The 13,671-nt window shown below is 41.2% G+C and overlaps 1 protein-coding gene across 1 annotated transcript in view; it reads left to right on the top strand.

Annotated features, from left to right (window-relative positions):
- Nucleotides 1-13,671, top strand: part of plxnb1a (plexin b1a) — a 72,683-nt gene that overhangs the window by 40,036 nt on the left and 18,976 nt on the right. Inside the window, exons 5-14 of the mRNA XM_073471188.1 lie at nt 1,542-1,724; nt 3,926-4,054; nt 5,649-5,749; nt 5,851-5,983; nt 6,110-6,266; nt 6,355-6,463; nt 6,834-6,942; nt 8,357-9,142; nt 12,041-12,139; nt 12,674-12,796. Coding sequence (XP_073327289.1) covers nt 1,542-1,724; nt 3,926-4,054; nt 5,649-5,749; nt 5,851-5,983; nt 6,110-6,266; nt 6,355-6,463; nt 6,834-6,942; nt 8,357-9,142; nt 12,041-12,139; nt 12,674-12,796 — 1,929 coding nt within the window. The remainder of the gene's footprint in view (nt 1-1,541; nt 1,725-3,925; nt 4,055-5,648; nt 5,750-5,850; nt 5,984-6,109; nt 6,267-6,354; nt 6,464-6,833; nt 6,943-8,356; nt 9,143-12,040; nt 12,140-12,673; nt 12,797-13,671) is intronic.

Below are 13,671 nucleotides of genomic sequence, written 5' to 3'. Positions count from 1 at the left end.
GTTTCTCTTTGGTACCCTTAACAGAATTGCATGCTATAGTTTTTTCTGCTTTGTTTGCTTGTTACAGCATGGATACCGGCCATATTATAAACACAGGGCTATACATCATGGCAAATTATTTCCTGCACTCTTTATGTACCTTAAGAGTATTGACTCACATGGTTTCATTGGTCTCTAAAAGACAAAACAGAAAGTAGAGCACTGTAACAAGGGGATGAGTGGATTGCTGAGATTAAGCTGAGTACCTGGAAGAACTGAAGGCAGCCAAGCCTTGTAATGAGGCGGCCCTTGTTGAAAAGCCCAGAGCTCCCAGATGCCCCAGGAGTCGCTTTGCCCAGCTGCAGCCCTCCAGTGACCCCCTCTGCTGCCCTGCAGCCGCTCAGGTCCTGCCAGCGCTCAGAACCATTTAATGGGATCGTTAGGGATCAATAAACCAAACTAACTCGGAATCAGCTGTGCTGCTGCTTAATGAGCTCTGACAAGGAAGGATGGGATGTCTTTTGAAACCCACTGATAGAAGAGGAAAGGGAGAGAGAGAGAGAGAGAGAATGGGGGGGGCATGTAGATACATGGGAAAAAAAAGTCTAGCATAGAAGGTGACGGGTAAAAAAGGAGATGCTGAAAAAAATAGAGTGGGTATTGTGGAATGAGGAAGATGCAGTAGATCACAGTTCCCCTTGCAACAACGATAATCCTATTTTTTTGATAAACTCTGAGTGGACTAAAAAAAGATGGCCCATTCTACTTCCTCCTTCAGGGCCAATTATGTGGAGCCAGAGCTCAGAGACTTACTGAAAAAGCTGGATTTGGTGCGGTTGTTTTGCCCAACCAAAAGAGCGAGTTGGCTTTGTCTGTATGAGTCTACTTTAATCTATGGTGCAATCCTCTTACGATGAATTAAGAGGATTCAAATGCTCTGAGGCAATCGTAGGACAGAATGGAAGACTAATTGAAAAGATGTGAATACGAATTTGTAAGTCTGAAGCTTAGATGTTTCATATACTAAGATCAATAAAACTAAAATGACCTTTTTCATCCAGATTACTTGGCTTCAAGTTAGGTAATAATATCTGTCACTTTAGACACTTTGTGTCAGAAGTCAGTCAATTGAGGGAACTAAGTAATATGGAAGCCCAGAGAGGCAAGTGAAAAAAAAAAAGTACTTTAAAATGATTCTGGCAAAATATTGTTTCATGTGTTCTTAAGTGATAAACACAGGAAAGAGAAAAAAAAACAAATAGATCAGCCTTAGAAAATGGATCACTATAATTTTTTGTATCATTTGCCTCTTAGGGATTCGGTATAGTACCGTTTGGCATCTTAACAATTCAATTCAATACAATACAATAGGTGCCTGCTTTTGGCCCATTGTCCACCATTAAGTTTGGGTTTTGGCCCTCCAAGGGAAAATCTTTGGGCACCCCTGCTTTAGATAAAGACAAATAATCATGAAATACCTTGAAATGCTAGCAATAAAACTTTGCGTTTCATGTTCGGACAAACCACCTGACCAACCTCTCTGTTGTGCTCATGTATTATAGAATACCCTCAAGGCGTATCCCTGTGGCTCTGACCACACCCCCAGCCCGATGGCTAGCCGGGCACCGCTGGAAGCTAAAGCAGCGTGGCACACCTCAGCTGCCCGTCTCACTGCTGTGGCTGTCAGCGTCACAGAGGGACACAGCATCGCCTTCCTCGGAGACTCCAAAGGGACTCTGCACAAGGTAGCCTATGTGACGTCATACTTTCATTTGTTTGTGGCAGTTTGTCTGGGCCCTTGAGCCTGCCACAGCATGCACTAGGTGGAGGGCAGGGAGACGCCCTAGACACTTTGCCAGCACATCACAGGAATAACAAAGATCGTGTATTGTGGAAATATTTGGACCATTGGGCAATTTCCTTATAAGGCAGTTTCCTAATTTTCCATTGAGGACAATCACACAAGTAAGGCTTAACTTAATACTGTGATCCCTGCGGCCCTGCCCTTGTGGCTGTTCGCGCCTGATCCTTCTAAGGCTGTCTATGAATCACTTCCCAGGAAAGCAAACACACCTTACACTACATGAGACATTTGCAGCCAGTTTCAGGGATTTTTTATGCCAGTTCTCATATCCTTCTACATCGCTATGCAGCTACAGCCTGGAAGATTCCAGTCATTCCGACATTCATAGTTTTCCAACATACACAGTCAGGCATACCACCATGATCCCATGCCTAATGCGTTTGCTTTTTGTTCTGTGGACTGCGGTATGTGATTGTTGGAGACTTGAAAGAATTTCTGAGCTAATGTTTAAAAGAAGTGATACATTTTTTAATTTTTTTTGGAGGACCAGTGGAATGTATTTCCCAAAAGAGATTTTTGTCCAAGTAGTACTTTTTTTCACAGTATTGTCCAAAAACAGCTGTGTAACCGACAGTTACAGTACACGTAAGGATTGAGATAAGAGGATTGCAGACATAACTCTGATGTGAGGTATTCGATAAGTTGGCTATCGTCTAGTAAGTCTATTATGCTGCGTATCAGTGTGTTTGATGTGTGTGTGTGTGTGTGTGTGTGTGTGTGAAAGAGAGCGAGTGAGACATGGAGTCAGACATAGTGCTTTTAGGTAGCAGATCAAAGCAGCACTGCATGTAGCCATCTAAAGTAAGCTATTGTAACAGGATTATCATATCACAGCAGGACAAATTCCACAGCATCCAGATACTGGAGTGTGTGTGTGTGTGTGTGTGTGTGTGTGTGTGTGTGTGTGTGTGTGTGTGTGTGTGTGTGTGTGTGTTGTGTGTTGTGTGTGTGTGTGTGTGTGCGCAAAAGGCCACAATTACTGTCACCATCTTGATTCCAGTGCGGTTGCAGTCGATCCTCTGAAGTGTCCTGTTGGAGTTTGGAAATAGTTCATGTTGCAAAAGACGCATATTTCTTTTCTTGCAGAGAGTTACATAATAACGTTGATACCTCACTCATATCATTAAGTTGAATATGAATTAAATATAAATGATCACATGTCTGTAAGCTAATTTTGAAGCTGAAGCCAGCAGATTGTTGGCTAAGCTTTTCACAGAGACTGAAAGCAGGCCTCCTACCAGCACCAGGCTAGCTGTTTCATCCTGCTCTCAGTGTTTTGTCTAGGCTGACCTCACCAGATCCTGGCTTCAGCATTATATTTAGGGTACGGACATAAGAGCGGTTAGGCCTATCGATTTTCTCATCTTGGTCTCGGCAAGAAAGAAAGCCAATTATCCAAAATGTTCAACTTTACTTTTAAGTTTGAGGTCGGCCTTTTGGAAAAAATGTAAATCACTGCATTTAAAAGTTGTCAGCGATTATCAGACCATTTGTCTCCCCAGTTTGCTCTCCCACACACATGCAGCGAATTTATTGGATATTCAATACAGCATCGTGTTCTCGTTATGACATGCAAAACAACGGACTGCATAAATTTATTTCCAAGTCACGACACATTACAGAGCTGCTTCTCATGCCATTATATGCTGAGTGCATCCTCTTAATGGGACAACTGTCCACAGTGACCAAGTGAGAGCCTTGTGGAAAGAGGCATGAAAACCTCTGCTAATCTCATTAACATGAGGTAACATGAGAGTTTGAAGGCCTGGGAATCACTTAAGCCAGAGGTGTCTTCCTGCGCTTCATATTAGATTTGACTGCGCCGTAATCACATTTATGGCCACTTCTGCTGCGATCCTGCACAAGCGTGATTTGATTTGCTTTTGAGTTGTAAGTTGAAGGAGATATTTCTTTTGTATCCTTTTCTTTTTTGGCAGCTCTTCACTTCAGTCTTAGAGAAAGAGGATTGTACCACTTTTCTCTAAAAATGTTTGTCCGTGTATAATAATCCTTTCGTGATGAGTATATATTTAACTCATATACCACTTTCTGAAGGCTCTATTTTCTGCTGTACTTCTTCAGGTATATCTAGGCCAGGATGGCCAGGTGGAGGTATATGCAAACATGACGATCCAGCCCAACTCACCCATTAACAGTGACCTTTTACTGGACCAGAGTGGAGCACACATCTACATCATGACCAAAACCACTGTAAGTCTAAAGATACAATAAGGCTGCGTGACAGTTGGAGGTGGTAAATGTAATTTTCTGTTAAAAATACACAGAATGGAATTCAGCAGTTTATGTTGCAACTACGCTTTCACAGATTTTCATGCATTTTATCTTCAAACTACTCAACAGATGTATAAACAGCCGTAGCCCTCTTGGTGAGTCTGTCCATTCAAACTCTCACCCAGATGTCTCCATACACGAGACCGAACATGGCTTGTCATTCATGGTCGGACAATTTATCGTTTGTCAGAGTTTTTCAGGGTTTGATACTTCCTCAAGCTGTGTCTCACGCGCAGATAAAGAGGATAAAAGAATAAGAGGCAAAGAGCATAAGAGAAAACAGAGAGGCCAGCTGGCTGTCGGAGTCAAAGGTCGCCTAACCTACTGTGATGGGTACAACAGTCAGCAGGAGGTGTGAGGTCAGACATAACAATGGTATTGATCAGTGAAAGTGGCCTCCATTGTGTTGGCACACTCCCTCTAGAGTGTCTGTGTGGGTAGCCGTAGATGCTGATGAATGGACATGGGAAGCTGCTAGTCTATATATTGAAAGACTTGTCTCACTGAACATCTTAATCCAAATTTAGAGCTGTTCACTCAAGTTTTATTTCTCATATCTAGAACTGTATCACGAAAAAGGAGTAAATGTGTCATAAACCTACTGGTAGAGTGTCATTAGTAGATTAAAATTTAATTTCTTTGAGTCAAAAATGTTGCTATATTTTAAAGTTTGTGGGCAAAGGCAGTGAATCACTGCTTTTCTGACCAAATAATGCAGACTGAACCCACATCAGGAAGCAAAAGTTGGCATGAAGTAGAAACAGCCTTAATTATGTGATTAGTAACACCTGTGTTTACCTGCTATTTCATGACAAAATGGCTGCTGAGACAGAGCTAGGCCTACTGTGTACTGTAGCACTCATTACTAAGAGGTGATAAAACAAACACCTTTGTTAATTTAGGAGTTGAATGCTCTGGTTAAAGCCAGTGAGACACTTAACTGTCGAGAGAACATTGAAGCTCAACATAGTGTCAACATATCTAGCTAGCTGGATGGATGTGAGCTAGCTAGCAACGTTATCGCTCATTTCAAATAGGTAGGTTTGCATCCTAAGCTAACTTAGCTAATGATAATTAACTAGCGATGCAACAAGAGGATGAAGCTGAAGTTAAGCTCACACACTCAAAGAGGCAAGAGGTCAAATAAGACTTACAGTTAACCTTAGTTAACTTAAAAGCCCCTTAGCGGAAAGTAAAAATGAAAAGTAGAAATAAACCATGTTAACATTAAATAACTTGCCTGTAGCCACCCAGGTTAGCTACTCAATGACTATAATCAAAGCAAATGTCATAAATAAATGATTAAAAGGCTGTTGTTGTGACATTTGTTATGTTTTTGCAAACAATAAGAACAACATGTAGGTTAATAATCATTTATAAGGTCTTATGCCATAATGAAGGTTGAAGTTTTACATTATTATTCAGAAAGGTTAAACTGAGAAATTCATAACTACCTAATTCACCACAAAAACCTGTCTCTGAGTACCGACCCTCACTTCTTTCTCATTTTCAGGTAGAGAAGCGTCCAGTGGCAGAATGTGGAGACCACCTGGACTGTCAGTCCTGTCTGTCTGCCAAAGACCCCTACTGTGGCTGGTGTGTCCTGGAGGGACGGTGAGTCAGTGTAAAAAAAAAAAAAAGTAATCGTGGGGCTACTGTGAATGTCCACTTCCTCTTTCCTTGTCACTCTACTTAACTTCTCTGTGGTGTTTCAGGTGTGGCCAGCGCTGGGAGTGCCAGCGAGGGTCTGTGCCTGGTCAGTGGCTGTGGAGTTTTAACCAGACGCAGCAGTGCCTCAGTATCCAGCACCTCAGCGTCTACAATATCAGCCGTGGGGAGAAAACTGATGTAATTCAAGGGAAAGAGTGGGGAACAGATAGTCCACTGTGTGCCTGTAGTCTTCCTGAACACTTTCTAAGATAAATAAGAGCTGAACCCTCGGTCAAGCTTTTAACTTTTTTTCCCCTCACTCAGATTACAGTGTCGGTGGAGGGCCTCCCCAGTCTAGGAAAAGCAGAGGCCTACTCTTGCTTCTTCCAGGACACAGAAACTCCTGCCTCATTCACTGATACCGGTGTGATATGCTCCACCCCTGATGCCAGCAGTCTGCCCCCCATTGGCCATGGAGATGGTGAGTGCTTTGGTCAGAAATTGACACAGAAGTTGGTCTAATCATTTGAAATTGAGCTAAAACGGCAACTGTTTTTTTTCTTCTGCAGAGTTTGTGATGGTGACCCTGTCACTGCGTTTTGTAAACGTGACGGTGGCCGAGACAGAATTCACCTTTTACAACTGCAGCTTAGTTCAGCAGCTCTCTGGACGCAGGCCGTAAGTAAACACACACGTCAACATCAAGGCTTCTTCAGCTTGTGCTGTTTGTCCATTAGATGCCTCACTGAGATCGTTCAGATCTTGTATGCAGTTAAAGCCATGCATAGCTGTTTTGACAAATTCATGACTGTGTCATTTGTTTCAGGAAAATTGCAGCTCAAGTCAATGTAATTTATGTGATAGTTTAGCAAGTATGAGCACCAGATGGTTGGATGGATGGAACAGCAAAGAAATACAGTGTTAGATCATCTGAGAGTGTAGAGGTGTTGTAAGAGTTGTAGAAAGGGCTTTCTAACATTTTTTAGCATCTTATTTATGGTGATTTATTTTGCCGTTCTGCCTGTTCTCCTGCTGTGTGCTCTGCCAGATGCCAAGGATGTGTTAGCAGCCGTTGGGGGTGTAACTGGTGCATCCACCAGCATGTCTGCACACACAAACACACCTGCAACCAAGGAGTCACCATCTACAACCAAAATGTGAGTTCACAGGAAGGCTTTTGGTTGTGTCGTTTAAATGGAAAATAGATTTGAGGGGTACATACAGTTGCCAGTTTATTAGGTACGCCTAGCTAAAACTGTTGCAGTAATACGAAAGTCGTCCAATAAATTGACCCTTTGTGAAGGTTGTGAGTGATCCAATCACAAGTGGAGTCTGTCAGTTCACACTTGGCATTCGAATGAGTCTCTGCATGCGTCTCAAGTGACCAGTTGTGATCGTATCTCACTTCATAGGCGTATAAATGCATGCATCAGTGGGACAAACAGACACAATATTTTTCACACAAAGACAGAACCTCATGTATAACGTTTACTGAATTTACAAGAAGGCCGGAATAATTAAGAATTTGTCATGGACACTGTTTCACTACATTTATATTTTTGTAACGAGAGAACTCACAAAATTGTGTGATTGTTTTTTGAAGGGAGACTGGGGACTTACTCCCTGGGCACAGAAGTAGGCACTATTGATTACTGTTTATTGTAATTGTAAAATTTGACCCGTTAACATCGATACAATCTTGTCGTCCTTCATAAATTTTGCGTAAATGGTGAAGTCAGTTAAAACAGACTGATACAACGATGCTGTCACAAACCAGCGCTTTTTACAAGGAAAGAGGCAACTTAATGTATTGTAGTTAATGCTTAATATACAAGCACGTGGAAATCGGACAGCATGTGATCCATTCTGCCTGTTATTATGGCTGCTTCTTCTTCTTTCACGGAGGACGCCAGTTGAGTAGGTGGTCTTCATTGTGCCCCAGGACTCATTAGTTTACGCAGTGTTAAAAGAACTTGCCGTCCGGACCGCCTTTGAATGTGGAGTGATCGGATCTCAAATGCATCCTCGATGCATCTCGGGGCCATTCACACCTACTTATGGCTGTCCACTTGTGTTCGGATCACCCAGGACACATGTTAATATCAGGACTGAACAGGGCCTTTGAAATCTATTTCTTATATTTTGTCCACCCGATTTACACAAGTGAGCTCTCAGTATACACAGTCCAACTCACTTCCTGTGGGAGGATTTATTGCAGGACTGTTGTATCAGGCTAAATTAGTTTTAGCTAGAGGCACCTAATAAACTTGCCTTGAGTGTCTACTGTATATTTAAAGGAAAACACTGTTTACGTGTTACTTTAAAGCACTGGGTTTGCTTTGCTGGACATTTTTCACACTGCACTCTGCAACATGTCTGTTTGCAGTAGTTTTGTTTGTTCTGTTTGTCTTTTGAGTCCAGTTTTTACCATGAATCTTTTTTTAATGTCCCTCATAAGTTGCTTCTTGATGTATTTATTTGCATACCCTCTTGTTTTATCTTAATTTTGTCCTCCCCCTGCCTTTTTTTCTTGTCTCCTCGCTTGTTCACTTGTGCTACTCCATCGTCAAGTTCAAACCGCCAACACCCACCATCCCACCACCCACCAGAAAACTGACCCCTTTACCTCCTACTGTCCCGGCTGCTACAACTACAACAACAACAATGACCCCAACTACACAGCCACCACCCACAGTGACACCTACCCCCACCACAGCAGCTGCCCCCTCAACTGCCACAACAGTGATACCATCCACCTCCCCTAATGCTGAACTCACCTCACCCCCAACCCCGGACACAACTTCCCCCTTTGTCAGGATCATCACCCAGGCCACCACCATTCACACTGATGTCACCACCGTCGGCGGGTTGGTTGCTGATGTGGAACAAGTGACTGAGGGAGTTGGAGGCACCACAAGAGGTTTTTCAGAGGATGAGATCACTAAACCCTGGAATGTCACTGACAAAACTCCCAACACTACATTACCTAGCAGTACTAGTGACCAGGTAGACTCTGTCTTTAGATTTTTAGAGCCGTCTGGTGAAGTGGTGGGCTCTTCCTCGGATGTAAGCTCAACCACCTCCAGCGAAGTGGTCCTGTTAACAGACCTCTCTGTCAGCGACAATAAGGAAGCCATTCTTCTGACCAGCGCTGAAGAAAAAGACTCACCTCTGTGGTTGAATGAGTGGGAGAAACCAGAGGGAGATACTGACATGGACTCTGTAACAGGTTCATCTGTTGCAGGCACCAGCAAAAAGTCGGTCATCTATACACAATCGCCAGAAACAGTTATCAACCCCACCTCTGAATCTGCAACAAACTACCAGTCAGATTCTTCCACTGACTCTTATTTCCTGGTGAGTGCAGAAGCCACGTGTGCAGCTGGTGTAGAAGTCGTACTGTTACCCTGTCACAAGGAGAAACTGCTTCAAGGAAGTTTGACATTTTGGGAAATACAGTTTTGATATTTCTTGAAGATTGATACCACTCTTGAATATGTCTGTTACATATTAAGTTAAAGCCAGGAGATGGTTAGCTTAGCTTAGCATTACATTTACATTCAGGGCATTTAGCAGACGCTTTTGTCCAAAGCGACTTACAATAAGTACATTTGTCACAAGAAAGAAACCACAACATATCACCGTCGATAAAGTAAGAATGAAAAAATAGAGACAATTTTCAAGCTTGTCTGAGCATAGTAGCTGCTACTTATCAAGGATACCTTAAGTACATAAGTGCTATGATATAAGTGCTAAGGGTAAGAACATACTAGTGCATATACGTTACTATACCTGCATAAAGACTGAAAGCAGGGAGGAAAACATCTAGTGTAAAAGGCTTAACTGCCAGGGAGCTAAATGTTTAAAGGTTGGATACTACTATGACTCATTAAAATCTTTGCAATCTATATGAATTAGATTTATACCACAAAGAGTTATGAAGAAGTGAATCTAGTAAGTCAAAATTTCATGGAAATCTGTTTAGAGCACCTTCATGTTTTCATAAAAATATCACTACTTTGTGTCAGTGTATCTGAAAATCGCAAAAGGCAGCTATACGATTTATTGCCCTCTCAATATTTTGCCCCACCTATAGTTAGCTACACTAAGCTGTGGTTTCATTTTTAACAGACAGGTGAGATCAGAGTGGTATTCATCTTCCCATCTCACTTTTGACAAAAGAGCACATTAGCACATTCCCCAAAGTGTTGAACTTTTCCTTTATAAATCCTTCATAATTAACCCAGGATGATCTAAACTCTAATCTGCAGTCAGCATACAAGTACACAGTGCACATCCCACAGCAGTGGCAACAATAAGGAATATTGAATACTACACTTGTAGCGCAGTTATCTTTATTAGCTCTCTTGTCAACAGGAAAGGCTAATGACTGACACTAAATCAATGTAATCTCAGATGTGACGATAGCAGTGAGAAATTCAAGGCACTAACCCGACAGGTCTTATCGACTAGTCTGCCCTCTCCATATCCTCTGCTGTTCACCTCATTCAATGCTAGCTGCTGATAATAATGTTTCCCTACTGCAGAACATACATTTTCTCCTACACAATAAGGAGAGTTGTAATCCCTGATCATGACATCATTTCTTATTATCCCTCTTTGGTTTTTAATTTATGTCGAATGTTTTGTTGCTGTTGTGTCGTTTGTGTTGGCGGTTGGCTGGATTTAGCTGTGTCATATTTTGTTTGTGGATTTTTGTATTCATAGTCTGGTATAGTATTAAGCTAGGTATAAGATGGGATCGCTACTCCCACGTCAGATCTGTTACAACCAACAGTATGTGGATCATCTAAGTTTGTTAGATTTCTGTGGAAAGACAAATTTAAGTTTGGTCAGGGGAAGCAGAATGCTGTCTGCCCACATAATACCAATTGTAATGTCTTGGTTGGGAGGAATTATTTTCGTGGTTCACACTAAGGCCCTTAGTTCCAGTTCAGTGAAACGCTCTAATATTGTAGCTTGACAATGCTCGGCTGCACAATGTCCTGTACAAAATGTGTTAAGATGAAGGTGTAGAACCTGAGTGTCCTGCATCATCCCAGGATCTGAAACAGTGTCGCCAGATTGGTCTGTTTTTCAGTCCAATAACATCTCAGAATCTACCATTTGATTAAAACCTCCCATGTATTAATATTATATTAAAATAAACAATACAAATTAATGCATAAACAGTAGTAACAGAATTTTTGGTAATCCCATTTTTTCAATTTGACATAAAACAACAAGTCAATTGTTCCCAAGTGCGCCACAGAAGGAGTCTACATTGTACAACTATACAACTACTTTTCATTTATTCTCTCTGCCTTAAAAATAAAGAAAAATAAAGGGACAGCTGACTCAACAAATAAAACAGGTTTTATCTAGCTTGGTAAATTGCAACAAGCCTTGACAGCATTAACACAGAGAGAGAGAAGCAGAAAGGGAAAAGAAGAAACAGAGTAAAGTAGATATGATATCAAAACACAAACAAATAATTATGGTGTAATGTTGCAAGTATAATCATCTCTGCTACAATGAAAAACAGATTAGCAAAAACACAACAGACCGTGTGAGCTGAATGATTGGATGTGTTCTCATAACTATTGATTATAATTGCAATGCAGTTTAGCTCCCAACCTGTTGTATATTTTGCATCCTTCAACCTCACCCCATGTTGTATAACAATTCATACCTCGAATTAAACCCAACTATTCAGTTTAGCGTCAGCTTTTCAACAGACCTTCAAATATTCCACAATTGTCATACATTATTGGTATTACTCAACCTCTAAAGCCAGCAATGCAGTTTAAAGCATCAGCTATTCAACCTCCAGCATTCGCACTCCAGTTTCTTCAGAAATGTCCCTCTAGTTTTTAGTGTATTTCAAAACCAGCCAAATCCTGTCCACCTGCCCAAAACCTCCCATTTGGCTTGAAAACTGCCCAATCTGGCAACACTGATCTGAACGTCTTTGGAATGAACTGGGACGTAAGCCAGGCTTAACTGCATACCTAACCCTAATGCCACTTGTTTCAGCAGATGTTCAAACAACTAGTTATGTCTGTCTCTGACAAAAGAACTCAAGGTCTTACCAGCATGGAGCAACCATCTCATGCCCATGATTATGATATAAGTTGTTCACATGTCCACATAATGTTGAACAGGATTTATGTGTAGGTTTATAAAGCATAGCAGCATTTTCTTTTCCCTTATGTTTCGATATTTCTCATGTAATGGATTATAATGTGTCATCAGGAATGTCCATGTGTGGAGAGAGTTCAGGATTCCTCCCTCTTACCTGTCAATGTGGAGAGGAAAGTCACTCTGGTGGGACAACACCTGAACCTGTTCCAGGTAAGGCAACCAAACACTGGGTCAACAGCCTTGTGTCTCATTGGAGTCAGATTACATTAAAGCTGATTATTCACATGATAAAATATGTCTATCATCAAGCTTCAGATACAAGGTTTGAGGCTGGGATTTGTTACATGTAATTATCAAAAAAGTCTCATCATCAGCAGTAAGTACAAGCAGATTTGCAAACATATGAGCGATATAGACACATTTTTTCTGTGTCAGTATATAATAAAATAAAGGCTCATATTAAAAGCTCTAGACCTCAGGGGTTTTTGATGCATGCTGTGGTTTAGGATAGATTTTCACTGTTCACTGTAACAAAAAGAGCATTATAATGCGAAGACTTTCAGTGTTTTTTTCTCCTAATGAAATTGAAACTGTAGAAATAGCAGCTTTTGCAGCCTCACTGGGGTACTGTGACAGCAAAATAAAAATCAGATGGTACCACCCACTGTACCCCCACTGACATGTGAAAATGAGCTTATTTTTTGTATGTCTGTGTACTTGAATGTTTCTGCCGTGAACATTTAGGATGAGAATTTGGACTACGAGTGTGTGTTGGACATTGAGAATCAGTCGGTGGTGGTGGATGCCTCAGTGGAGCCGGATACCGGACAACAATCAGTCTTCATTATCACCTGCAAACCCCACCAGGTCAGAAAATATCTCAGTTATCATCTCAGTGTGTTGAACCTTTTAGTGTACACTTTCCAAGTCTGAAAATAATGGTTTCTAGCCTTTTGTAAAGCCCTGAAAACAATTTCAACAACATTAAATATTAATGACTAAATAACTGCAATCACAGTAAAAGTTTGTACAAAACATCCTTGGTTATTATATAGTAAATACTCAGCAAAAAACTTGGCTTATCTGCATCTCAACGATAAAATATGTAACATTTCTCTCTTAAAATGTCTAAAACCGACTAGACCTTTGTTATATAGTTTGTTGAGCTGTTTACTTATATCATTTCAAATGTTTCCAGCCATTTTCAAACCTTGAGAAATCCACAAGTGTACTCAAGTTAATGGTGCATTTCATTTGGTTGTCTGTCGCTATAACTTTCAGGATGGAGTCAGAGAGAGAGGAAGGAAGTTGGCAACTGAGACTAAAAGTATCTTCAATAAAACTTTGTGACATTACCTCATCCAGGAGTTATGTCAGATACAGTAGATTTTCATCAACAATGTTGGTTGTGTAATAGTGTGACCACCTATTGTGAAGGGAAGTTTTGGGTTTAACCACAGGAACATTCAAGTTTATTCCCGTTACTGCAGGTGCTTATTTGCATCAATCAGACAGATTACTTTACTGTACATTAGCCATAAAGGTGTGTGTGTTTTTGATCTCAACCTCTCACTAATCTCAGCACTCACCAGAGACTCTGGTTCTCTCTTTTCTCCTCTCTGTAACATTATGTTCAAAAGGAAAATACATTTCCGGGCAGTCAACCTTACAGTACATAAACATCCCCACAATCGAGATCACCTCCGCGGGTCACTGCTGCAGTCAGGTTGATAAATAGGAGT

This window comes from Pagrus major, chromosome 7 (genome assembly GCF_040436345.1).
Source record: "Pagrus major chromosome 7, Pma_NU_1.0".
In the NCBI taxonomy this organism is placed as follows: Eukaryota; Metazoa; Chordata; class Actinopteri; order Spariformes; family Sparidae; genus Pagrus; species Pagrus major.
The sequence above is the reverse complement of the archived record's forward strand: the minus strand, read 5'-3'. Positions and strand labels throughout refer to the sequence as shown.